This window comes from Dermacentor andersoni, chromosome 1 (assembly GCF_023375885.2).
Source record: "Dermacentor andersoni chromosome 1, qqDerAnde1_hic_scaffold, whole genome shotgun sequence".
In the NCBI taxonomy this organism is placed as follows: Eukaryota; Metazoa; Arthropoda; class Arachnida; order Ixodida; family Ixodidae; genus Dermacentor; species Dermacentor andersoni.
The window spans coordinates 121,147,897-121,175,526 of record NC_092814.1 but is presented as its reverse complement, the minus strand read 5'-3'; the positions used below and the strand labels follow the sequence as shown (position 1 = coordinate 121,175,526).

General features: G+C 43.6%; 1 protein-coding gene, 1 long non-coding RNA gene and 1 pseudogene across 5 annotated transcripts in view; all 3 read left to right on the top strand.

The window, feature by feature from the left end:
* dnk (deoxynucleoside kinase) overlaps window positions 1-27,630 on the top strand; it is a 76,010-nt gene that overhangs the window by 9,583 nt on the left and 38,797 nt on the right. For 3 of the 4 annotated variants that reach the window (XM_050191221.3, XM_050191220.3, XM_055061965.2), the window contains exons 5-6: window positions 12,165-12,328; window positions 24,381-24,469. In XM_050191221.3, the coding sequence (XP_050047178.2) occupies window positions 12,165-12,328; window positions 24,381-24,469 (253 nt within the window). Of the gene's footprint in view, window positions 1-12,164; window positions 12,329-20,010; window positions 20,322-24,380; window positions 24,470-27,630 lie in introns of those variants that run through there. The other variant, XM_055061970.2, reaches the window with a different exon arrangement.
* Window positions 13,207-15,722, top strand: LOC129380576 (uncharacterized). Its single transcript, XR_011893191.1, has 4 exons — window positions 13,207-14,109; window positions 14,474-14,635; window positions 15,169-15,421; window positions 15,546-15,722. It is a non-coding gene; the product is annotated as an uncharacterized lncRNA (long non-coding RNA).
* LOC140212842 (uncharacterized) lies at window positions 16,117-18,971 on the top strand (annotated as a pseudogene).

Below are 27,630 nucleotides of genomic sequence, written 5' to 3'. Positions count from 1 at the left end.
ATTTTTCGGACACTCCTTGAGCCAACTTGATCGAGAGCACCATGCACCGACTCTGACCGGTGCATGGTTCGACTTGCTGAACGCCATTTTTGTTTTGAATGGAGCCTCCTTGCTGCCCCACGAGGTGGCGCTACTGCAAATCCCCTCTCATCATCATCATTTCTGCCTGGTTCGTAGCTACAGCAGTTCTGGTCTCAGCTTTCTTCATGCACGACGCTGCAAGTAGGCCACCTTTTTCGTTTGTGCAACTGGTGTCAGCGTGACGGCGTTTGCTTTGTGTGCTGTGTTGAGGTTGCGGTGATGCAACGCAGCATACGGAAACATGGCGTCAATTGTCTAATGGCGCTGACAGTGCCTGTGCAGACTGCGCTGGAGAATGCCGGCAAGCAGGTACCAGGAGGCCTAGGATTTGTCGCCTTCCAGTGTGCTCCCTACTGACTCCGTAAATGTTCTGCCGAGACCTGTGCAGTGGTTGCATTGCGCTTCCGGACACTGTCTCATTTGACAGTTTCACAGGTGCTGATACTGCTGTACTGACATGCGCAGAACTCGACGACAGCGAGATCATTCGTGAGGTTTCTGCTGTGCCGCCGGACGATGACTTCGAGTCGGAAGATGACGCACCATGTGCTACACTGCCGTCGCATGCGGAGCGTGTACAAGCAGTGACTGTGCTTTCAGCCGCTTGTAGTGACCGTTCGACCCTCTCCGAGATTCAGGCTTATCTGATTGCGCCTAAATGGAACAGCATGCAACGGAGCATTCATGATTTCTTCAAGCCTACTGCCAAGCCCGAATAAGTGCGTGGAAATAAAGGATTTCTTCTTTTTTTTTTTTCTTAATCTGCTTTTTCGGACATTTCTGCAGACCCTGTGAGGTCCGAATAAACGGTCGGCGACTGTAGTCTGTTCGAAGGATGGATCGAGAAGGAGGTCACTTTCAATGGACATGATAGCAAGCAAGTTCACCTTGTCGTCAAGGGGGCTCGAATGAAGGCAATTTTTTATCAGCGACAACTTGGAAAACCATTGTTCGGTCTCACAGTTTGCCACGGGTATGCTTAAGTACATTCGCAAAGCAATAGAAAGGTTCGGAAACACATCAATAAGCTTTCTTTCGTGCAGCAACTTCATTATTCCCAGGGGACTCATGTCCTGGCACACAGAGTTGTGCAGAAAGTTCGCAAACTGAACGATTTCAGCGGAAAATGTCGGCTCCAAATCATTTTTGCAGGTTTTCACCAACTTCTCAGCCTACTGTGCCAGAGAGGCCTCGCTCCCAACTTCTGTCAGCAATTTTAAGAATCCGAACCTTTCGCAGAGTTCAGTGTAGGCAGCCTTTCGCACTCGCAAAGCAGAGCCTAGACTGTCAAGTACAACAGTGTAGGTCTCTACGATAAACTTTTTTTCTAGCTTGTAGCGCACTATCGCTTTTTCCGTCCGGGTGCTTACTCAAAACGATGCGTTTGCCCTCATCCTGATAACATTGATTGGTGCTTAGCGTGCGTGCTTTCTCTTCGAAGGTATCAAAGAGAGGTCGCAAAGAAATAACAAAGCCTTCTGGAGTGCTCAGCTGGTCTACAGCAGTTGAAATGTCTAGGCCTGGTTTCTGAAGTGCTACGCTCGTTTTGTCAAAGCGCTCCAAGATTTCACTCCAGAAAATCGGCATGAATGCAATCTCTAGTTTTGTCATTTTCTTCAAGCGAGAGTGCGCTTCGTTCCTAGTGTCACCGTTTTCTTCCTCGTTCTTTGATATAGCTTCAAGGCAACACAAGAATGCATTGAAATTTTTCAGAATGGCCTTACATGATTCAGCGTGTCTTGACCACCTGGTCCCAGAGAGACTTTTCAAAACAAGCTGCTGGCCAGTTCCGCCCATGCTGTCCAAAAGATACCTCCATCGCTTAGGTGAGGCAGCAAAGAACGCATAGTCTTTGAATTACAGTGAAAAGTTTGACTGCCTCAAGGCAACTGTCAACGCTACATGCGCCAACTAAGTTCAGTGAATGACCAGCACACGGGACGTAGACTGCCAATTCGTTCAGGTGTTTGATTTGAGCTTGCAGTACTTTGTATTTTCCTGACATATTACTCGCATTATCATAAGCTTGGCCCCTACAATCATCAATTGAGATGCCATTGGTCGTCAAGAGGGACATCACGGTATCGAAAAGATACATGCTGGTATGCGATTCAATTGGAACAAACCCAAGAAAGCGTTTGTACACTTTCCCATTTAAATAGTATCGTAAAACAACTGACAGCTGATCAACGTGAGTAAGGTCTGGAGTCGAATCAACAATTAAAGAGAAGTATTTTGCGTGTTTCACTTCGTCAACGAGACGTTCCTTGACAGCCTTTGCCATATGCTCAATAAATTCATCACAAATGGTTTTTGACAGATACGATGGGGAACCTTTACCTTTCTTCCCATAGCGTTTGATGTGCTCTTCTAGAAAGGGATCAAAGTTGGCAATGGCCTCAAGCACTCCCATATAATTGCTATTCCTCGGTGAACCAAAAATCTCCTCACTGCCCCTAAACGCTAGGTTGCGCTCAGCTAGAAGCTTAACTAAAACCACTACGCGCTTCAACACCTCTGTCCAGTAAGCGGTCTCAGTGACAAGATGCTTAACCAGCTCCTTGTCAATTGTGCTGCTCGAGTTAGAGCGGGCAAGGCATGCTGCCTCGTAGTTCCAGTGCTTGACGCTATTTTCATGTGCGCAAACCTTTTCTTCTGCTCTTTTCCAATCTGAAAAGCCATGCGTGGTGAAAGCACTGGGGTTGCGTGAAATCGAAAATAGTTTGCACATGAAACAGTAAACGGAACCTTTGGACTCCGAGTACATTAACCAGTGTCGCTCGTACGCCTCCCCACTTACAGCCTTGCGCACGAAAAGATGAGGTGACTTATAGCGTTTCTGAGTTTTGTATTGCCTTTCGGAAGACGGAAAATCTTCTGCCTGATTTTGAAAATAACATGGCCCTTTCTCAAGGCATACACTCCGAAAGCTGTCAGTAATAACGTCCGGCCGATTAGCAGGGTCACTTCTGCGAATCTCGCAATGTACCTCTTGCTGCGGGGGTGTCTGTACTTCTCTGTTGCCGCAACGAGAAGCCGTCTCATTCGTCCTCTCAAGGCACACTTTGTGGGTGGGAACATGATTATTTGAAGCCAAACTAACAGGGAACAAGTGAGTCGGTTCTTGGAGTGTTGTTTTCTGGCACTCGTCAGTAGAAGGAGGCTCATCGGGGAGGTTTGGCGCCTGTTGATCAGCAGTAGTAGAAATCGGGCATGGCGGACCGGACACTTGCAACTCAGTGGCAGGGGCCCGGCTGAGTAGCATAGACGTTGCTGACTCAAGAACAGGACAGGACTCGGTTAGCGTTGGTTGCTCAGAAATATGGACGACCGAGGTTGGCATCGTTTTCACAGGATCCAGACAACCAAGATGAGTCAAACCTTGCTTCTTGCCAGGAAACCGTGGTGATGGAGTTGGCAAGTCCTACACAGAAGCTGTCGGTACTATTGGGAGTTTGACACGGACTCTGAGTAGAGCGATCATACTGCTCCGTGGAAGCTGCATTCAGTAGATACTTTGTCATCTTTAGTAGCTTCTTTTCACACTCTTCTCTTTGTAACTTCACCTTTCGTTTGGACGCACCACTTTGATGCTTCCGATCGAGCATTTTCGCATGAATGGATGCTAATTGTTCACCGGGCACTTCGTCAGTCCGACGCGACCGCAGGTATCCAACGGTGGCCGTCCCGATGACTGGCGCACGCTGCCTGGATGGTCCGTGGCTGGCCGAGAGTGGTGCGTCCCCCGGGAGCTCTTCAGCGGGCGGGCTTATTTAACCGGGGGCTCGGGTCTGAATTGCAGCCCGCAATCAACTTCCTTTTATAGACGCGCGCCGCATCTGTCTGTTACTAGCGCCAAAGCAGGCGTTCACATATGCATATAGTTCCTTGTACAAATTCCCTCCTTCTCCATACAAACTCACTCCTTCTCCCGTTCTGGTCTCGTCTTCCTATTGGCTAGGAGCAATCGTCTGTTCTGGGAGGTTCTCGATTTTTCTTTTGCCCTGTCGACGCCGAGCGCGAGAACGAAGGGGAGAGGGTGACTCCTAGCGCAGGCGAAGTTACGCACCCTTTGTCGCCTCTGAGTCATTTTTTTCTACTTTCTGGAAAGTTCGGTGGCCAGTCTGACTTACTTTTTTCATTGAGCGCGCGAGGGTGCGCAGCCACTAGGCAGGAATGGGCCCTGGAGACAGGCCTTTGAGTCCAGCTCTCCAACTTCCCCCTTCACTCTTCCACAACCCTAGACCGAACAGTGAACACTCCATGCCCCACGGCATGCGGACAAAAGCATGTGTGATGTCTTCTTTCCTTTCCTGCCTAGACTCTGCCATCAGACTCATTATTATCTGCTATCGGACTTATCCTCCCTCGCCCAAATTACCATCATGGTAAAGAAAAGTCGAATGGGAGGCACTGTTGGGTACTGCAGCACATCCTTTCTATGAGAAGGACAGCGGCGGAACTATTTGAGAGGTGGAGGGTGGCGTGGTGGTGACGAGGGGCAAGGGAGATTTAGGTCCTCATCTTACATTACATGTTTTAGGTGTTTCCCCTTGCCCGTCCTCTCCAGACAGCACTGGACAGATGGACTGACAGGAAACTACGAAAACTCTTCGAAGCAAACACACCTCGCTTCGTAAGAAAGAGGGCCCCGCCGGGGTGGCGGGGGATTCCTGTTTTTGCAGCTCGACAAGCTCTCCTCAAATTATCAGGCTAAACGCATGCTGCTACATTAGGCGGGGGGCCCCATCTGCTCGTTCTGGTTTTCTCGCTTCATACATGTCGCTTGAAGTTCCGTTGTCCATGGTTCCATATACTAAACAGGTTAGAATAAATGGGCCCCCTTAGCCCCCCCCCCTTAATCCAGCGCTGGCTGACATGAGTGAGGTACAGAAACCACAGCTTGCTGTGCTCCGGCAGCGCCACTGTAAAACATAGACTGAACAGCTGTCGGCCGGATGCAGCCTTCCTGCGTCGCCAACCCTCTTGCCCTCAGCATATCCACAATGTGCCGGCGACCATGCACTCTGAGTATCACATTTCATTTGCTGAGCACTGTACTTTTAGAGGCCAACTGCAATGAAATTTCAAACCGCGTAAAAGGCCTACATTCTAATAGTGTAGCAGATGAGCAGCCTCCATGCGTAATTTTGCATTTAAAATAATCACGAAAAGGTTGCAAAAATTGTTGTTTCTGATACTGTAACTAGTGGGGGGGGGGACGCTTTCATTACCATTTACCAGAAGTAACGAAGGACCCAGAATGTTGAGAACCAGTGTATTTTATGGGCATGATTTCTGAGGTTAGCTGGTGCCCTGAAAAAATCTCTAAGGTGACGTGCTGGGATTTGTGTCATATCGGTTAACCATAAGGTTCATGTGTTTTCTGCTTATGTGCCATTTAAAATAAGGCTCTTTATGAGGAGAATAGACAATTATATCAGCCACCCAGCTTTGCCAAGAATGCTTCAGTAGTATATACTACTCATTTGTATCCAATTCAGCCAATGTGAAATTTCATTCTAGTTGGCCACTAAGTGCAGAGAATTAGCTAATTCTTGATATCATCTGTGTGAGGCATCTAGCAGTTTGTCGAGCCTGAAAGTAAAGGTTGCATTCAAATACTGTAAGATAGCAGCGCACACACCAAGTTGCATGGAGGGCTTAATTTCATTTGAAATGTTTGCCATCAACTTCTACCATCTTTACCTTTAACAAACAACATTGTGAAGCATTCCACATGTAATAAACTGAATAACCGGCATGAAGCTTTCATAATTATGGGTGCAAGTTGTGCACTTTTCTTTGGGCTTCCTAGCCCACATGGTGCTCATACTTATACCAGGATGCACAGAAAAAAAAGAAAGGAACACTTGGCGTACGAACTCCTAATGATGGATGTAACGTTACAAGAGATTTGGGGTCACATGTTGCCACTATAGTGTGCAGAATGAATGTGTTACTTCTTGCTTCATCCCATTGGCCATTGAAAATGTCGTCACTATGAAACAAGGAAATGTGCGGGAATGACGATAGGTTATAGATGGCAGAGTAAGTGCATGAAAGGCGCAGTGCTGAGATTGTTTAACGCCATAACTATAAAGTCGCATTGCTACAGCAATGCATTAATAATTGTGTGTTTGAAGAGGTGCTCATTATGGATGGGAGGGGGCTAACCACGAGGCAGAACTTTGCCCCCACCAAAAAATGGGCTCCTTTGCCAGCTCGTATCGTCCATGAGCTAGTTGCAGAGGCTCCAAGCACCTCAAATGTAGCCACTCAAAATATAGCAGACACACATCATGTCGGCTCTGTATTCCATTAATGTTTTTGTTGTGCAAATCGCCAAAAAGCCACCCACTATTGCACACCAACGGACTCAGCTCGTTCCCAGGAACAAGTGGATACCGAAAACCAGGTGGGATTCCCATTTTTCAAGCCTCTAGACAATATTTTGGCCAGACCTTGTGGCGGGAGAGCTGCGAGGACACGCACTGGAGCCAGCTTCCTCAACAATTGCCGATCATTTTCTCAATAATGGAAGTCACCGTAGAGGGGCGCAGCATATCCCAGGAAGAAATGGATATAAGCAAGGGATGGAAGGAGGTCAGGCACAGAATATCAGACCGGCAAGCCTCCCAACATCGTGAGAGCACCTTGTTGCCGACGCGGCTCGACAAGCGCAACAATAACTCGTGGAAAGGCAGGCTAGAGCAAATACACAAGGCAAGCAGAATGCCACATTTGCAAAGAGGGGATTACAAGATTGTGATCAGACCGTGTGGAGGACTAAAAATATCCGAGCACGGTATAGTTCACCTCACAGCGGCGATACAAGATGCGGCAGGCATCCCTCGAGACGAAAGGGAGGAAGACATTGTCTGCCCCAACAATTATCAAGATATCCTGATCGTCAGTACATCGGATCAAGGGCGTGCAAATAAATATAAGGAAGTAGCACGTATCATAATTCAAGACATGTTTTAAGAGACCAATGCTTACGAGACAGCGCCTGACATGACGGCCAAAGGAGCCATCAGAGGAATCCCACTCGACAAGGGCCCAAGAGACATCACAACAGCGGTGGTTACGAGCAAAAACCCAGTGGCAATAGCAGCAAAGAGACTCAGTAATAATACCACAGTGATTGTGCTCAAGGACACAAAGTGCCCACGTACGTCCGATACAGGGCAGCGCTACTCCCTTGCTCTCTGTACAGGAAACAAGTGGATTTCTATCACCAATGCAACAGACTTGGACACAGAGGGGATGTATGTCCCAACCTCGACAACAAGATTTGTGCGGGATGTGGAACACTAAACCCAGATAAGACCATAGGTGCCAACCTAAATGTCAATTATGCGGCGAGGACCATCCGACCGCAGACAAGACGTGCAAAGCCAAATTCAAGAAGCCCTTCATCGTTAAACAGAGACAATGGCACAGACTGCAACGAGTACAACAAGGAGAACATGAAAACACTACTTCAAGAGGAGACAGGACAGCGTCTTGTGGAACGCGTGGCCTCCCAAACACCAGGGAACGACGCTCCAGATCTAGAACAAGGTCTCCATCCACTACCACATCCTTATCCCGGTCCGGCTCCAAGACACCGGGGACACGACCCGGGTCCAGATATAGGTCCAGAACTAGGCCATTCTCTTCAGCAAACCAGACAACCACAGTGAGCTGGGCAGACGTGGTCGATGGCATGCGCCTGGGGCCTGGCGGGGGACTGCCATTAATAACGAGATAAAGCAACTAAAACACAAGAACATGCACTTGAGGATTTTGCTAGCACGTATGAGCAATGAAATAAAAATCCAAAAAGGAAGGAAAGAAAACAAATAAATCGGGTAACTCCCGCTCCACACGCAAGCACGAAAGCCATCTGAAATCCCGGACAATAAGATGGACGAAGGGGATGACCCCCCTCCACTCAAATGCAAGGCCCAAGCCAGAAGTGATGCACAAGATCACACAGTGGTAGATAAAGCATTAGCCGATATTCAAAAGACCCTAGAAAGATACAAAAGTCAAATGAAAAACGGGACGAAATGATGAACCGAATGGCTAAGGCAATAGCAGCAATTATAAGTAGATTAGACATCCTAGAGGCAAACCAGTCACCAGGTAATGGACTCCCCTCCGTTGCCCCAGAAGCACCACAATCCTTGCCTACTTCACAACCACTTAATTATGTAAGATCAGCTTCTCTCCAATCTCCTGTCTCCCTCCCATGGTCGCACCCGAAATAAAGCGCGCTAAAAAAGGGTTCAGGATATGGCAATGGAATTGTAGAAGTTACGAAAACAAGAAGTCAGTTTTGCAGCAGTATTTAAAAGACAAAGAAACACTGGACGTCATAATTCTGCAGGAAACACACGGGATCGCAAAGCTAACAGGATACAGATCTTTTGGTTATGCCAAAGGGGAGACCAGAGCATTAACCACGCTGGTAAAAAGAAACATTACGTGCATGCAACACAACACAGGCATAACGCACATTGAGAATATTCTATTGGAACTCACCCCGCAAAAGACAGGACGTAGTTTATTTATTCTCAACATTTATAGCAACCCCACGCTACATAAACATAAATTCAAGAATCTATTCGAGAAAACACTCAAACTTGCTGGAGAAAATCTGTTAGGTATAGGAGGAAACTATAATGCCCCCACACACCACGTGGGGATATTCATATACCAGAGCAAAAGGAAGGGACTTGTGGAACGACTCACAAGAATTAGGCCTCATGCTCGTTACAGACCCCACCACTCCAACTACAGTAGGCACAGCTCTAAACAGGGACACAATCCCTAGACCTAACATTTACCAAGAATATTGAAAAGGCGACGTGGCACAACACACTGGGAGATTTGGGCAGCGACCACTGCATATCGGAGTTACACGTCAGAGAAGGGCCAAATAGACTCAAGAAACGACAGATCACATTAGTAAACCGGGAACTATTTCGTGGAATGCGAGAGACAACACAGTGTCATATGTAAGAGGCATGGGGCACAGAGAGAAAAGAAGAGGACGATATGCGCCGACCGGTCCGAACCGCACGAGCCCTCGATGCGCATGACCCGAGGTGTGATCGGGGGAGAAGCAGCGCCAAGCTGGGATTATTGATGTGGCTCTGGGCCAAGAAGGTTGGAGCGCCAGCTTCGCACTGGCCACGGGAGCGATGGAGGTTCGGACTGGCCCGTGACGCTGGCTATCCAGGGTGTAGCTGTCGACCTCGGTGACGTTCGAGCGAGGCTCCCTGGACCTGCTGCAGCCTCCCACGGCGCTGCCGGGCACTCCAGGAACTGGATCCCCCTTCTTCGGCAGACCAGCATAAACGGTAGTCCCCGGGGCTTCTCGTTGGCACTCGGAGAGGTAGCGGTGGAGCCCAGCGGTAGGCTTAACCAAGAAGACCGGAGTGCAACATCACCAACATAGTTCGGGGCACCGACATCCGAGATGGAGGAGCTGGCCAGTCGATGCCACGACAACAAAGCTTGCAAGTCGGCAGGAGCACCAACTGGGATCAAGAGCCAACGCACATTGGACTTGGAGTTACGTGCGACAACGAAACTTTGTAAGAGCGTTCCTTTTTGTTAGCGTGCAGCCATAGGCCAGGCTTGGCGGACTTTCGTGCGAAACGCGCTAAGGACGCACGTAGGCGATGATAAGGGCATTGTTTTGGCTATGCAAGTGTGGAGTTTTATTTTTTGCCAATTGAGTTTTGACTTTTCTATTTCGAGTTTGGGTAAATTAAAATCTGTTTGTTGTGCTCGCCTGCGTCTCCCGAATCCATCTCTCCCAACATCCGCACGGCCCCGAGATAAGTGACACACAGCACCGATCCATCGCAGACATGGACTAAGTACAATGGACTAAGGAGCTCGGCAATGACGTCAAAGCTGCCACAAAAATAGCAGCACCTGAATCTAACTTGGAGAAATGCAACAGCAGACTTCTCCACATGTGGGAAGCTAAGCAGTCGCTTCAGAATAGACTTAGAGGTCAGAAGCATAACAGAAAGTTAAGAAAATGCATAGCGCTCCTCAACAAAAAAAAAGCATAGAAGAACATGCTAAGCAATTGACCAAACAACAATGGGACGAGGTATGTAATTTCATGGATGGGCAATTAAGCACTGGCAAAACCTGGCACATGCTCAGGTTCCTGCTTGACCATGAGAATAACAAGAAAAACCACATACAAGCCATTAATAAGTAATACACGCATATAAGGGCACAGAAGAGGAATTTCTCATTGAATTAGAGCATAAATACTTAACACAGGCACCCCCTTGCAGCTATCCTAGCTACAATGGGAGTACAAACGCAAAATTAGATGAGGAACTCACAGAGGCAGAAATGGCCCTACAAACATCGGTTGGTATAACCAACAAGACTTTCAGGAACCTTGATGATGAATTGATCGCCAAACTAACAGAATACATAAACGAGTGTTGGGTAAAGGGAGAAGTGCCAGCTCAGTTGAAGAAAGCGACGATAACGCTCATTCCAAAACCTGGTAAGGAGCTTGAGATCGACAACCTCAGACCAATCTCCCTAACATCCTGTGTCGGAAAATTTATCGAACATGTAATTTTAAACAGAGTAGATAACTTCTTAGAGGATAATAACATATATCCAGACACAATGATAGGATTTCGCTAAAACCTTTCGACACAAGATGCGATTCTTCAACTTAAGCATCAGATAATCAATTATAAAACGCGCTCTACAAGGGCCATCTTGGGCCTTGATCGTGAAAAGGCTTTTGATAATGCCAACCATGCAACCATATTGGAAAACATCGAACGAATATGACTAGGGCAACGGACGTATAACTACATCAAGAGCTTCCTATCAGATAGGAAAGCAGTCATCTCCATTGGAGGGCTCACGTCGCCCAAGATCGACATGGGGGGGGGGGCACGCTGCAAGGCGCTGTCATCTCCTCGATGCTGTTTAATCTCATCTTGAAGGGACTCCCTGAAAAATTTAATCACATAGAGTCCCTAAATCATACAATTTACGCGGACGGTGTTACTATCTGCACCTGTGATGGCAGCGACGGATCAATAGAACGACGACTCCAGACTGCAATTAACACAGTAGAGGAACACCTCATAGCAACCTCACATGCTCTACAGAGAAATCTGAACTTCTCTTGTACCGCCCCACACTTAGGGGCAGGCTTCCCAAGGGATATGACAGAAACGAGGCTCATCAGGAAATAAAGCTACACACCAAGGACGGGCAGAATATCCCAATAGTCAACCAGCTCAAGATGCTGGGTCTGGTAATCGAGAACAAAGGCACAAATGGGGAAACCATAAAGAAGTTAGATGCAAAGGTAACAAACACCATGAGATTAATCAAACGAATTACTAACAAGCACCAGGGTATGAAGGAAGAAAGTATCATAGGGCTGATACAGTCATTCGTAATCTGTCAGATCACATACATAGCAGCCTTCCGCATTTGGTTTGCAGCTCAAAAGACTAAAATTAACAACCTGTTAAAAAAGGCATACAAACTAGCACTAGGGATTCCCATCAGTACGAGCACGGATCTCTTGCTAAAGTTAGAACTCCACAACACACTGGACGAACTCATAGAAGCACAACAAACATCTCAGGCAGAACGACTAACCAAAACCAAACGGGACGGCGGGACGGCTTGGAGCTCAGAGCTCCAAGACCAACTTTGGGCCGTCCAGCGAGCCATGGAGGCCGCACGGGAGCAGCAGCTCCTAGTGGCCATTTAGGTGGCCCCAGGCCTAGGCCCCCCAATCGCCGGATTCCAAATAAAGTTATCACATCACAACACAGATAGAGGATGAGGAGGCTTGCATATATTAGTTGGTGATGTGAACGTCAACAATGCATGACATATTCCAAATTACGTCTCATTGTTATCTATGAGTGCCACAGGAGGCTGGACACTGCTATGCAAATCGGCATCCCCGTCAGCAGTTCAGCTGGGGCAATTGCCACCTGCGCACACCTATGCACTCCTGTTACTGAAACGTATTTGGCGTGTATTCATTACTTTGTTTGCTTTTCTTGAAACAGGAGCTGATGTACAAGGAGCCGAAGCGATGGAGCCTTGCATTCCAGACCTACGTTCAGCTGACAATGATGCAGTTGCACTTGGCACCTGTGCAGACTCCAGTAAAACTTATGGAGCGGTCATTGCACAGTGCACGTTATGTCTTTATCGAGAACTTGTACTGCAGGTGAGCTATTACAGTCTGTTACATTTCGCTGGTGATATCAGTCAGGTCAGTCACTTGGTGTCAGTGCATTGAATCCTTCATGTATTGAAGCACCTAAATTATACTAGCGCAACAAAGCATGTTGCTGTGTTTTGTACTGGTGCTGCACAGGAGTTGATTAAAGCAGCTGATTTTGTCAATGTTTTTGCTAAGAACCACTCAATTTCTGCATGAAAAAGCACTCTGTTCATTATGCAAAAAGGTGAGGCTTGGAGACAGGACACAAGAGAAGTGAAGTGGACAACACGAACGCCGAACATGAACACGAGCACGGCGTTCGTGTTGTCCACTTCTCTTCTCTTGTGTCCTGTCTGCACGCCTCACCTTTTTGCATAATGAATCCTTACCAACTAGCTCAGCTTTCTGTCATTCTAAGCTTCACTGTGTTCAGGTGTGGATAATGTCCTGTCAAGAGAAAAAAAGCAGAGGGCCCGTGTGGGAGGACAAGACAAATGTGACATGCAAGCAAACATTAAAAATGCTGTAGGCATTAGTCTTAAAGTTAAATCTGCAAGGAATGTCCGAGAGATCAATCTGAGCCTGAGCCTGTTTCATTCAGCCTGACTAGGGTCTGTTATTTTATTTGTTTTGTAATTACCATTAAGTAATGGGATTGGGAAATATTTATTAGTTTACTTATTTGGAAAGCAATTTCCCATTTGTTGATGAAGACATGTTGATTTGAATGTTTACCTTTTCATTTCTATGTGATATTTGTATTGTTACAACCATTACACATAACATGTTACCATACTTTTAGAACAACTAACCATACTTTTAGAACAACTATAGGAACTTTTCTGCTCCTTTTCTCCTTCTTTTTTCCAATGCCTGGGACATGGCTTCATAATCACATCTATAAAATTGTTAATGCCACAGTGCAAACTAATGTTACATAAAAAAGTTCTAACATATATGTGTACACTATGGATGTCAAGCCAGTGTTGTCACAAAGAATGTGTGACTGTCATACAAATATGTGTCAATTGTCCAACTAAGTGATTAGCCCAAGAGTGTAACTGGAAGCTTTGCACAAGTAGTGAAATTTGTTACTACAGTTGACTTGCGTTAATTCGACCCTGATGGGACCGACCAAATTGATCTAATTATCTGGCGTGTTGAATTAAACAAGATGTTGAAAAAACGCCAAACACACCGCTGATTAATTTGGTGGTGTTTTCCCAATTTTAACACACTCCCGAATCAAACACGCACCCGCTTTCTATGTGTACAGAATAGAGAGCTAACATCGAAATGACGTTAAAGTTCTAAGCAAAGTACAACTCTAATTTCTACCCACTTTTTTTTTTTTTTTTAGCAAGAAAAATTAGCAATATGCAATGCACAATGGCTGCCAGTTTTCTAAAACCAGCTTTGCCACATGGTGGTTGTCAACTTTGCCGCAATGGACGACCGCACGCCAAGTTTCGCCCGAGACGCCAGCGCTCGTTTCTCCCCTGGCGGCACGGTTTCCCTTCCCACGGGTGTGTGCTTCCGCCGCTTCCCTTCGCTCGCGCTGAGCCCGAGGAGGCTCAGGCTGAGCTCGCGCTGCACGCGAGAAGGCTTTTGTTTGCGATGGCGCCTCGCCGGAAGACTGGTAATTACTGCTGTGTTGTGAACTGCCATAACAGCAATGTGAACACGAAGGGGCTGCAGCCGCCAGTGGAATTCTACCAATTCCCCACTAAATGGTACGAGAAAGGCAGACGACAGATGTGGATTACCGCAGTGCGCTGAACAAAGTAAGTAAACAACTTTTGTTGCATGCGCTAGCGGTGGTCAGAGTTCACGCATGCCGAGAAATTTAATGTGTGCACGATGCATTGAACATGACCGCAGCTCATTCCTGCATAACCACTGTACTCATCGATCGAGTTGCTGTACAATGCCGGCGTGACCAAGACGCGCGCGTCTTGGTCACGCCGGCATTGGTGAAGCAGAATTACAAATGCTATCAACTTCGGTCTCTTAACCACTATTATAAAAATTACCAAGCATTTTACGCTGCTTCCAATTTTCTACGTTGTAGGGGACGTGCTAGTTAAAGTTGTGTACGCATGTCATATTTTATCTGTGCAGTGAAACATTTTGTGTATTTCCGCACAGTGCCGATGGAAGTCCGTGGTCGCCAACAGAGAGTACAAGAATTTGTAGCAGACATTTTGTGGGCAACTGCAAAAATAACTGCAGCCAACACCCGTCGTATGTGCCGGCCATTTTTCCGGCGGCGTACAAGAAACGGACACCTGACCCAGAAGTGGCGCAGAGGTATGATGGCCAGTGGAGTGCAAAATGCAGTGCACGTTTTAAAGCGTCTTGCTTAGACAAAGGATTCTCGCTTCCGTGCTTTGTGAGAATTTGTTCCGCGCGCGTCCTTGATAGTTAAACAAGGCTAAAAATAGAAAGGAAACTGTGCAGGACTAACTTCAGCTCGCATAGTCGCCGGATTTCTGCTAGTGCAGTCACTCAAACAGTATCAAGACAGTCCACGCTACTTCTTTTTCATACTAGAAGATGGCATAACCCAATTTTTGCCTCGGTGCACAAGAAAAACAAAGCCCAAATTATCTGGGCCGTGCAGTAGTTAGCCAGGAATTTTCCTCAAGGATAAAATATCCGGTTTGCTCCCCCCCCATCCCTCTTCTGGCTACTCCCCTCTGACCGTCTGACTGTGGTGAACTCTGTGGTATTAGATATGCTAAAAGTTGATTACCATACATTTATTAAAAGAACAGAACACATATCAACCTTGCAATGAACAGCTTGATCTAGCTGGTGCCACACTCTCTTAATTTCCTTAGGTGGAAACGGCGGTCTGTAAGGGCAGCCAGATCAGTGCAACATGCTGTGGAGCAGGCTGTGCCTCAAAGTACTCCTCAAGTTAGCCCACCAATGCAAGATCAAGATTCCTCTGATTGCCTGGACGTCTATGACACACTTGCAAGTGATGCGGAATCACCAGTGATGCCTCTCACACCTATCAGTGATGACCCTCAGCCTTCGGCAGGACCCTATGAAACACAACAGGCTCAACCAGTTACACAGGCCGATGCTGTAAGCATGTGCTTTTGACATATCGACCTTGTTTTTGTGTTTACCTGTAATATCAGTCAGGCTGTCTACATTGATCATTGTGTTAAATACTTCACAGCCTGCCTTATTTTTGCAAACACCGCAGGCATGCCAAACAGAACTAGAATCTCGAGGAAACCTGGTTATCCTCCTGTCAGCGACAAATGGGTCTGAGGTATCAACTCAAGTTTCTCACATTGAACAATGTGACAAGCTACAGTTATCACTACACATTTGCTGGATTCATCTTATACTGACTGTTGACTTGGCTTTCACCAAAATGGCTGTAGCACTAATTCATAGGCAGACCTCAGAAGAACGCATTGAAGCATGCATTCCTCATAACAAAAATAGTTATTTAAATGACTGTCATGATAGGTAAAAGCTGCCATTTTGGTGCATTTTATCTCCCTTCATAGCTAATGCAGCACATACTGTAATGCCTTCATATGGTATGTCACATCACCACGCATTAACTAATTAACTAACTAACTAACACCGCGCATTGCATTAACTTACTTGTATTTGTACAAAATGTGGTGATAGGCATCGTTTGTCACCACTACTATAAAGTTCTCTCCCTTGTCATGCAGGCACCACTAGTGACTTTATTGAAGCACAGTTGTACCTATACATGTTTCATCACATGACACATCATTATTGATGCACCAACACTAATGCATGGGCCTGCCGCACTGATCAATGTTGGGGTCCTTTATATGCGATCTCCTAAGCCCATCAACAGTGGCCACTTATAAGCAACCTTATTTTCATGAAATTATCATTGCAACTGCACATTTATTAAAAATGGCCTGAGAGTGCACAGTGCAGCTTACTGCATGAATTGTTTGCTAAAGAGCAACCTAATCGTATTTGTGCCAATCGTGAAAAGACAAAAGAGCAGCGGCAATACATGTGAAGTACAGCCTTCACAAAGCCCACGGGTACAAGCATCCATCTGGGGAAGAGGGACAGAAGAGGAGTTACACAACCGAATGCTGATTTCTGTTTCTCCCAGAAGGATCTTTCTCCACTTCTCTTTTCCCCAATAAAGATAGGCAGTTAGCAGCAAGGGGGTGGAGAGAACTAAATTAATTAGCACGTTTTTTTCAAGACATGCTTGCCGCTGCAATTTTGTCGCTGACTATGGCTTTCTCTGTAGTACCATTTTTATTTTCTTTATGTACGTAATCCGGCGCTTGATTTTTACTGTCCATTTGCTTGCTATGTCATTTAAAAGACGGCAGTACGTATAAATAAGTAAGAAGTAAAGGCTCCATGCTTTGTGAGTCTAGACTTGCTTGCAATACTGTAAATGTAAAGTTCATGTATATTTACAAGAAATTTAATGTAAACAGTTTACTAAGTTGGGTATGATAGCATGACTGGTAATATTTACATAACATGAGGCAATACAGAGATTAGCTAGCAGCTATTGGAGACATTTCTTACTTTCTGGGCATAATCTGTTTCAGCATAGCTATATCACTCTGTGTAGAGTTGGGAGAGGCTACATTGTTCCTAAAATAGTCGCAAGCTTGTAAAAAATTTGCTTATTAAGGCCGTATTTCAAATGTTTTCTGCTGTTCTTGTAGGTCACTGGGGCTGATGGAAGCTGGAAGAGGAAATGTGAATTCTTTGGATTTGAGACACTTAAGCAAAATGAGACTGCTTTGCGAGACATATGTGGGGTCACTATACAGGTCTTTAGTCTTTTGCTGAATATTCTGCCAGAGCCTAGCTACCGAAGCACAGATATGACCCGCGAGGACAAGCTTTGTCTTTTTTTAGCCAAGCTTAAGCTTGGGGTAAGCTTCAATGCTTTTTCTGTGATTTTCGGAGTGGCTGCATCAACTGGATCAAGTGTATTTAAATAAACCCTCGACATACTTAGCACAGCCTTGAAAGAGTGGGTATTTGTGCCACCAAGGGCTATCATCAAGCAGTGCATGCCACAGCCATTCAAAGAAAATTATCCAGACTGCACATTTATTATTGACTGTACAGAAGTTCGAGTTGAAACGCCATCAAATCCCGACTGCCAGCACATGCTCTATTCCAATTACAAGGGAGGTTATACCTTGAAGGTCCTTGTCGGTATAATTCCAAATGGAATGATAGCCTTCATGTCAGAGGTATATGGTGGGCGGTGCACTGATTCCTTTATTACCCTTGACTCTGGTTTTCTTAATCTTATACAAGAAGGGGATATTATGTTGAGCGATAAAGGGTTTCCACGCATCCGGACAGATGTTAAGGACAAAGGCGAAGTCATCTTGATGCCTCCCTTCAATTCTGGAGGTGGTCAACTGTCTCAAGAAGACGTGGATGAAACATATAAAATTGCATCGGTGCATATCCATGTTGAGCGGGTTATTCGCAGACTGAAAGTATACAGGATCCTGCGCAACACAGTGCCCTGAACTTTGGTGCCGCACATGGACAAAGTGTTCTCGGTATGTGCGGCCTTGGTCAATATGCAGCCACCAATCATTAGAAAGAAAGAATGAGTGCATTCTTTGTAATGCTTTGTGAGTGAGTTTTGCATGGAAATTTTGTGTGTGAATATAATTCCTAAAGGAAATTTAACAATGCGTAAATAAAGATTACCAGTGTTATTTGTCTTGCACAGATGCCAGCAGAGTACAGGTTACAAATGTGGCATCATGATGCACCAGTGCATTTGTTTCTGCACAGCCAAAAGAGAACTTTATTGAAAGCTCATGTAGTTTATTCATTCATAAATGTTTCTTTAGTTGTGCGCTGGATACACAGCATGATTAAGTTAGCTTATGGTGCCCTGCAATATTATTTTGTGTCTGCCGTATGCACACTGATATTGTTTGCAATGGCTTGTGATTTCAATAAATATTTCATTTATCAGTCCTGTCATCGTCTAACTGTTCGCAGATATTGTGCCTCAAACCCGAAGGTAGACATTAAACAAGCTAGCCAGCTTGTCATCTGCTATCTCTAGCCTTCTTGAATATCACATTAAGTGTTTCTTGATGTATTGTTTTTCAGGTATATATCACCAAGCTTCTAGAATAGACTAACAATGAGAGTATTTGGTTTACGCATTTAATTTCAGTCATATGAAATACCAAAAGTTGATAAAATGCTGTAACCTGAAGCATTCCAAGTATAGTCCATGCTTGCAATGCATAGACTATACTTCACATCTTTATCGATTTAACAAAGTTGAAATTAAACATGTAAGGGTAATTTCACACTTTATTATGACTAGATTCAGCAACATTAAAATATTGCATATAAAAGTAACTGCAACTTCTACATCCAGAACGGTGTAATAAAATATTGCATACAGACTAGATACATTGCATACATAAAGGCAATGTTAGCGTAATGTTGGCATGTCTCATGCCAACATTATAAGACACTTCCATTTTTGCTACCGGTATGCAGCAAAAAAAAAAAAGAAAAACATCACACATGACAGAAACAAATGCAAATGTCTCCAACAGAATTGCATGGCCCTAAGATATTACATGTTGACTAAAAATATTACACATTCAAATTAAAATAAAAGCACTGCACTTTCAAAGCTCTGACAAGTACCACGTGGACATTTAGAACATCCTTTTTTAACTTTTAAAGTGCATATACCATTAAGCATTTCTTACAGCAAAATGAAAATATCACATTATGAGATCACAAACATTTTGTGGACGTGATGCCATTGTAGAGTCCAGCAATATTCGACAGACTATCTCTTTAAATTGTGGACCCAGAAAGAAAAGCTCACAATAGAAACAGGAGAAATACTGCTAGAACAAAGCAGGAACAAAAAACTTGAAATAGAAATGCTCCATTTTAAGGATGAGCTCCCACAAAAACACTTCATCCCTCCTCACAGAAACTATGACAGACTGATTTTGACTGTACACAAAGAGCAAAGCTTTCTGTAAATTAAGAACATACATTTGGACCTGCAACTGAGTGTAGTATTGATGTGACTTTCTTAATTCGATTATGTCATCAATGAATATCAAATATGGAAGCTCACAGTGTCTTTCTTCGTACTTAATAAATGGCGAATCCTTGAATTTGTATGTGCACTTGATTTCAATCAGGACAGTCTCATAACCAAGCTGTACAAGTCCTTCAGGGCTGCAGCACAGCCAAGGTTGCTCAGGAAGAACCACCAGTCCAGTCTACAGAATACAAAGATATGACAATGAGGTTTGGGAGTAATGATATGTGCACAATATAATTTGTGTGCCTTCATTGCCTTACATAAAAGGAAGGAGTCTTACCTGCACAATGCTTGCGCCAAGCCTCCTTTCCAGGTCCTCACGTGCTGTGCCTTCGGTTCTAATTCCTGTAATGATATTTTTGTGAGAGTACTATACAAAATCAGTACTACTGGTTATGTGTATAACCTAATAAAGGCACATCACACTAGCCAATTGCGGCCACGATTACTCTTCATTTTGGCAATGTGTAGGGAACACACCATAGCACATAGCAGTACTCTTGTAGGAGCTGGATTTCAGAAAATGCTGAGCAGCTTTCTGAAGTCCTTTTTCATCCTTTTTTGTACGAATCAGGTGTGCCTTTGTACTGCTGATACGAAGCCTCCTCTCCTGATGCCACCTGCATATTGTGAAGCATTAAATTTGTCACTCCTGACCATTATATGCACTCCACCTCTATAACTTTCTTACATACCGTGTACAGCTTGATTGTCCTTGGGTCAATAAAGATAAGTGACAAGGGCTTTGCTCGAGAGTTATGTTTTCTTTGTACTTTTCTCTGTGATGAAAATTAATTTCAGCCAAGAAGTCTCTTTCCTGTGTTGTCCCATCCTCCAATACATTCAGAACATGGTACACAGGCCGGTGTGACATTTGTTTGAGGAGGTTCTCAAGGGTATCTTTCTCTGCGGCCTTCGATACCTGCTCAACAACAGAGTCGAGCACTTCTCTGCAAATAAGCTCATCAGCACTGAGCTCTATCAACTTGAGCACTTCTTGTAGGGGGCAGCCTATCCCAGGGTAGTTCATCAGTGTTGTTCTTGGCACACTTTTGAAGCCTGGAGCTGTTGATTCCTTACCTGTTGCACAGATTAGGAGACAACAGATGGCGTGTATTGACACATTTTGGTTCCAATTTAAATGTGTACATAAAGTCAGCTGTATATTCTATGACTCAAGACTAAGATACCTTAAGGTGCGTAACTAGTTTGAGCATAGCAACGTGTGCTGATAAAATAAATGTTCTTAAAAAAAACTAAATTATATTTACAATTATAGGTCAGCAGCTTGTGTGTGTACCACTTTCTACTCGGAGCCTTTTTCCTACTGTGAGCAAAACTTTATGTTGTGCCACATTGATGTGAATGTTGTCACGCAGCACAGTCTTCAAACTTACGAGGGAATGCGTCTGATAAGCATTGTGATCGCTGCATCCGGTGCTTCGCGCTGGGCTTTCCCCACTGCTGAGGTCGGCTTGTGCAGCTGTCCTCCTCACAGCTGTTGATGTAGAGGCATACAGCCACTGCATGCTTGCACTGACCCCGTACACCAGCAATGCAACTGCACCTGCCGCAGGAAATGCGAAGCTCTTGCTTGAGGGGGCACGACCACAATAGCTGCAAAAAAAAGGAAAAATGCATTGGTCGTTATTGCACGTATATTAGTTTTATAGCACAAAGATACAGTGAACTAGCTCTTACTGCGTGAGCAGTTATAGCCCGGTCAGGGGTGCACTTTCGATCGCGACCAAGATAATATTTCTCGATAGCGACTAGCTCTTTCCCGCAGATTGTGCAAATGAACGAACCGCAATTAAAGACCTTCATCGCTGTCGAAAGTGCACCGTTTGACTGGGGTATCAATCAAGTTTGCAAAAAAAAGTGTGCCCGTAAAACAGTGCATGCGAAATCGCGATACCAACGTTCGCCATGCGTTACCCAAAAAATAATGATAGGCTAACTGATAGCGTATCGTACGTGCTCTTGGTCAGGCGCTAGTAAGGTTAAAGATCTCAACTAAAAGCTGTCACTGAGTCAGGACCGCTTAAGAGGAAGCTTTAGCTTGGGCCCAACTCCAATGCCGCCTATTCAAATGTATGTAAAACGCAGAAACGCTTTCTGAGACAACGCCTGCACGGATTTTAATGAAATTTGTTGCATTTGAGCTAAAGAGTCACATTCTAGTGACTGTTGGAAAGGGAACTTCGATTTAGAGCCTGAAATTTTTTAAAGAAATTTTGAAAAATTTGTGAGTATATAAAATATAAAGCACAAAGTTTACAAGCTTGTAGCTCTGCCCCAAGAAGAGATATCGCAGTTCTGTGAACTGCATCCATTAATTAGACCATCGAAAGCGGACACATATGACAGTGTGTATCTTGCGTGAATTCGGGAAATTGTTTACAGGGGCATCGCAAAATCACTTCTCAGATCTTACTTGTTTTTCTTTTGGTGCCAAACATGGCTCTTTTAGAGCCATGTGTAATATATTAATTTGTCCGCTTTAGATGTACTACTGGATGCAATTTATGAAACGGTGACATCACTTTTTTGTTGCTAAGTTAGAGTTGAAAACATTAACTTTAGCTTTCGCAGAATTTTTATTTTTGCAAATTTTTAGAATTAAATTGACGACATACATCGAAAATTCGCAACAAACAGGGACCAGATTTTAGCTTTCCCTTTTAAATGCAACAAACCGCACCAAATTTGGTGCAGTAGTTGTCGAGAAAACGATTTCTCATTTCCCATGTATTTAGATAGAAGCCCTAGAGACAAAAATCGACAGTACAAGGTACACACAGCAAATTAAACAAAACAGGAATGTAATTATGAATGTGCAGAACAATATGCTTACCTCTAACTCCACGTCGTAAACAATGTCGTCCTTCACTTGGGAAACGCACTTCGCCCTGACCAGGACAATGTCGTCTCCGATCAGCTGTTGCGCGTCACTCACATGGCTTAGCAGACGCTGCCCTTTCGCCACATTGCAGCCACGAAAATAATCTTCAAGCGCACCGATCTTCTTAAAAGCAAAGCGAAGCGTGTGCATCGTCGTTCGAATGAAATGTCCACGCGCACACACGTAGGCACACACCGCGCGCGGCGAAACGTGCCCAAACACGCGCAGTGCAGGAGGCAATCAAGGCGGTGCGAACGAGAGATGAGAGAGGGATACCACCCGCTAATAGAATTTCGCTTCGCACGCGGCGCTCTCAATGCCGGCGCAGCAGCGCCGCCCTTGGTGCCGTTCTTGTCCATACATCCGTGTTACGTGGTAAAGCATATGGATGTTGTGAAGGCAGCTTTGGTTTCGTGTCTGATTGCACTGTACAGGCAATTTTCGGCCCAATTTTCTTGAAAAAAAAAAAATATAGTGCGCATTAAATTGGGATAGATACCATAATCAGACATTGTGAGCTATAGTTATTGCTTGAAAATCTTCCTAGGGCAAGCTGAAAATAGGCGTTTTTGACGGGGGATGATTTGCATTAAACGCATTCACTGTCCCCTAAGCTCTGCCAGGACAAACAATGCCACTAAAGGGGTCGCTATTGCGGTCACCATAGGAGTGCATAAACTATTCCTTCCTATAATTGTCATTCGTGATGTGCATCCAAATGGTGTTGGCTTACTAATTCCACTGCGTGCTCCCTCATTGATGAAGTTACTACCCTTTGTACAGCTAAAAAAAATTGTTCTCGCATGCTTTTCCATTCTATTCTAATGAACTGCATGCAGGACATGCTCTTAAAGGCCTGATATCAAGAGTAAGTGCTCCAAACCATGTGACAATATCCCATCGTTCTGTCGCTGTGCCCATGCTCAGGTTTTGAAATTCTTATCCAAGAACGTGCTGAATTTTTTCACCTCGAAAATTTCTCTTTTGTCAATCATCACTTTCTGAACCATCCTGGAGCATTTTTATGTTGCAAAAGTAAGGAACCTGCAACCATGAGCATATGCAAACCCCATATGTTGCAATGGCAATACTTTTTATTCTTTCACATTTTTCGCTTTGTAATTCCAAAACAAAAGAAATATTGTAACATGTTTTTCCAGATTACATTAGACGAAGTCAATAGACTTAATTTGGGAAATGAGAAAAAAAATCGAGGATGGCCTTTAAAAAAATATTGTTAAGGTAGCGTTAATTTAATGATAGGCCTTACTTGAGTGCTTCTTGTGAATTTTTAGTGCCACCTGTGGCGAAAAAAATTTGTCTCAAGTTTCAGTGACTTTCATGGCAATAGGCTGACAAAATTCTAAAATCGCGCTCTTCAATGATACAAAAAAAGAAGCTCGTAATGTTCTGTTTTTGCAATTTATTTTCTCCACATCATAGTGGTCATACTCTGTAATATTTTAGAATCGATGCTATTGACCCATACTCGATATATTTAGAGCCGTAGCTGCAACACTAGTTTGAGGGGGAGCCAACCAAAATGCGGATTCTGCAAAATTTGCAAGAAGTGCCTCTGGATAACTGGGCGCTTCCATAATTTCTTTCAGGAAGGCAAATTCCTTTTTCTCACACAACTAATATTGATTTCGTCTTTCTTGACACTCACGCAGCAAAATATATTTCATTTGTCAAAATTAAAAATGGTCACCGGACAGTTTTTGCTGAAAATTTTCACCTCTGTTGTTGTGACCTGAGGACACTGGATGTAATGACCGAAGGCGAGACACAGAGACCAAGGGTGTCGCAGTGTCAGAGTGCCGAGCGCAAAGAGGACGTGATGCAGAAGTTTCCTCAGGAATACTGTAGTGTTTATTGCGTAGGGGTACAAATATAAGCACTGATGACATCAGGGCATGCGATGATGATTGTAATAGCTGTTCACACTAGTGAAAAAGACATGTGTATCAAAACCGAAACCGCATCTACGACTTACGACTTGTGCTTCAGGCTTTCTGCATTTGTTCTTGGCATTGCAGTGGCCACATGACATCTCTGGAGTTGAGCATCCTGGACCAGTGGTTCGGCTGGATCAATGAAAATGTTGCTGTTGGATTGGATATGATAAGTAAGCACCTGCTGCCTGTTTTGCAAATGTTTCACAGGTGATGTGTGATACTGCTTCTCTCTATTACACATGCATTCAATACCAGAAACCAAAAACATATTAATTTTCCTTACTCATGTGGTTTACACTGAAGTGACCTGAATTTGTTGCAGAGAGCGCTGATTGTGGTGCACTAAGAATTAGTGGTCTTCCTTTACTTCACCGTTTGCCACATTGGCCATCTACTGGAAGGAGAACATGAAATGCCAAAGGCTTGAGAATTCTTTCTCGATTTACATTTGTCTACTCACTATGACTCTGCCTGTTACCAAATGTCCCAAGGACAAAGACTTACCAGTATTTTTCCTCCTTAAGACGAAGCTTTAGCTCGGTTGCTCCTATCTCAATACATGTGAAAGGAGAACTTGTTTTTCTCGGCAACCACTGCACCAAATTTGACGAGGTTTGTTCCGTTTAAAGGAAAAGCTTAAAATCTGGTGACTGTTAGCTTCAAATTTTTGAATTAAGTCGTGAATTTTTTAATTAAAAAATGGCGGAAATCTCGAATCTTCAATAAACGAAACTATCAAGTATACAACTCTGTAACTCGGCAATCAAAAATGATATCACAATTATGTGCATTGCCTCTAATAGTACATCTAAAGCAGACAAAATTGATATATTATGCATGAATCTCAAAAAATTTAGTGGTATGGAAATACAGCTTTTGCAGAACCCTTGTACACAACGTAATGAATTCATGCAAGGCATAAATTGGCATATCGAATTTGTCCGCTTTGAATGATCTAATGTATGCCATTTACAGAACTGCGATAGCTGTTCTTGATGCAGAGCTATTAATTTGTAAACTTCGTGCTTCTATTTTTTTCGAACATTCGAATTTGTGAAAATTATTTAAAAAGAATTCAGGCCCTAAATCAAAATTACACTTCCAGCAGTCACTAGAATTTAATGTTCTCTCTCAAATGCGACAAATTTCATTAAACTTGGTCCAGTGGTTATCTCAGAAAAGCGTTTCTGCATTTTACATGTATTTGAATAGGCCACATCGCAGTTGGGCCCTAGCTAAAGCTTCCTCTTAACCCTTTAAAGGAACCGACAACCATTCAGCATGTGGCTTGACATTATTCTGCCAGTAGAAATATCGTGACTCACAATGACAGGAACAAGCATAATTTTTTCCCTTAAATAAGGAATTATATTTTCAAATAACCTATACACAAACCTATACACCCTATACACTCAGAAATAGAAGCACTTGGCTGACTCCCTTTTCAAGAACACGTCAGGGTAGAAACATATTAAAATCGCACATAGCTACCCTTTTAGGTGACCTGGAAAATGACAATATCGACATGGATAACTTAACCCGCAAAAAATGAAAAACATTTCTACTAAATCGCTGGTGCTCTTAAATACATATAGTCTGTTCGTTGATTTGTATAATTAGACTGTTACATCGAATTGAAATATTTATGTTGTGCTCTTTTTTTTTTTTTTTCAATTTCAATTTCCTTGTAGAGAGGTTTCTAATTATTTTACATCATGTGCTTAGCGTTTTCTGTAGACTGCTGTTCTGTGGGCTACTGTCCATTATATATTATACAGTGACATACTATAACAGAGCAGTCGCTACAGATTTTTGAGTATTTTATATGATGTGCTTTGTGTCTTTTTTTCCCACTTTTCTTTTTTATGTGACCATTTGAAATCTGTAAATATTTTTTTTTTCACCCAAACGTATTTTTCTGTCTCTTGTTTCTGCCAAGTAATGGGGAAAGCACCCAGTCAAGCTGCAGCTTAGCAGGCTTTTTGCTTGTCCCAGCATTCTTCTGTTTTTGTACAAAAGAAATGCTGATATAAATTGACTTGACTTGAAATCGGCACTGAAACTCACGAAAAAATTATGGGGAGTGTCATTCTGCTGCAAAACATGTCATTAAGCCCTTGAAAACTGTCCATTTCTAAATAAATGTACAGGCCTCAGTTGGTTTCAAATGCTATTCCTATAAAGTCATAAAAATGTTTGTCATAGTATTGCAAATTATCTCTATTTATCTGTTTATTTGTAATCCGAGCCATTAAGGGGGGATGAGGGTAATGAAAACTTTTTTTTATTTTTCAGCATATGTTGCTTAAATTTTGTGTGGAGATATATTGTAGAATGCTGATTTCAAATATCTATTTAGATTTCAAATATCTCACTTGAAAGAAATGATATGCCAGAATACAATAGTCCTAATTAGGTCATTTCTTATGGGTCTTTGTAGTAATTTCTCATTGAAATAATGTGTTTTTAAGAATGTTTAGACATTTCTAAAGGCCCACTGCACATCCTAAAGCTAAGCAAATACCAATAAAGTAATTGTGATTATCACAAATAAATATCAAAGTTCAGAAGAAAAAAGCAATGTGGCAGTAATTAGCCTACATTTGATCTAATTAGTAATCTATCACATTTAAGGAAAAACTGAAAGTTTTAGGATATAGCTGAGATATTACTAAAAAAAGTGATACCTAGTTCACTGAGATCAGTTGGTGCAAACATCATCAAAACTTCCGTAAGGCAAAAGCACTTGAAAAAAAAAGAAAGTTGAGAAAATTGCATTTAAAGTTTTACTGCCACTATCTCTTTTGTCTATTGAACATATGGAAAACCTTTGGGCTCTAACTTGTTTCCCAGGTGTTGCTGAGCACAAGAACACCAAATTTACTGAAATCGATTCATGGAAACTTTATCAAACCTTTCATTAAGGCAAAAGCACTTGACAAAAAAACATCCAGAAAGTCACTTTCAAGTTTTTGAATGCTCCCACAAGTTAACACAAGACCTGGGCAGTAGTCTTGCGTCTCATCAGGCTTGTGCTTCTTGGTCATTCTCTTCTTCATCTTTTCAGTCTCTTCGTGACCCTTGTTAGACCTGTAGAGTCTTTGTTTGTCCTTCTCAAGGCTCCTTCGAATGAGGGAGCCAGCACTATAGCCAAGCTGCACTGCAACAGCCTTACTGGTTTGTGTCATTCCCTGATTGGAGCATGACACTGCTTCAGCAACAGCCCTTTCCACGGCCAGCAATGAGTCATGACTGTTTTTAGAGCTTTGGGTCCAGATCATAGAGTGTAGGCACTCAATGGCATTTTGTGTCATGCCATCACTGTAGCGCT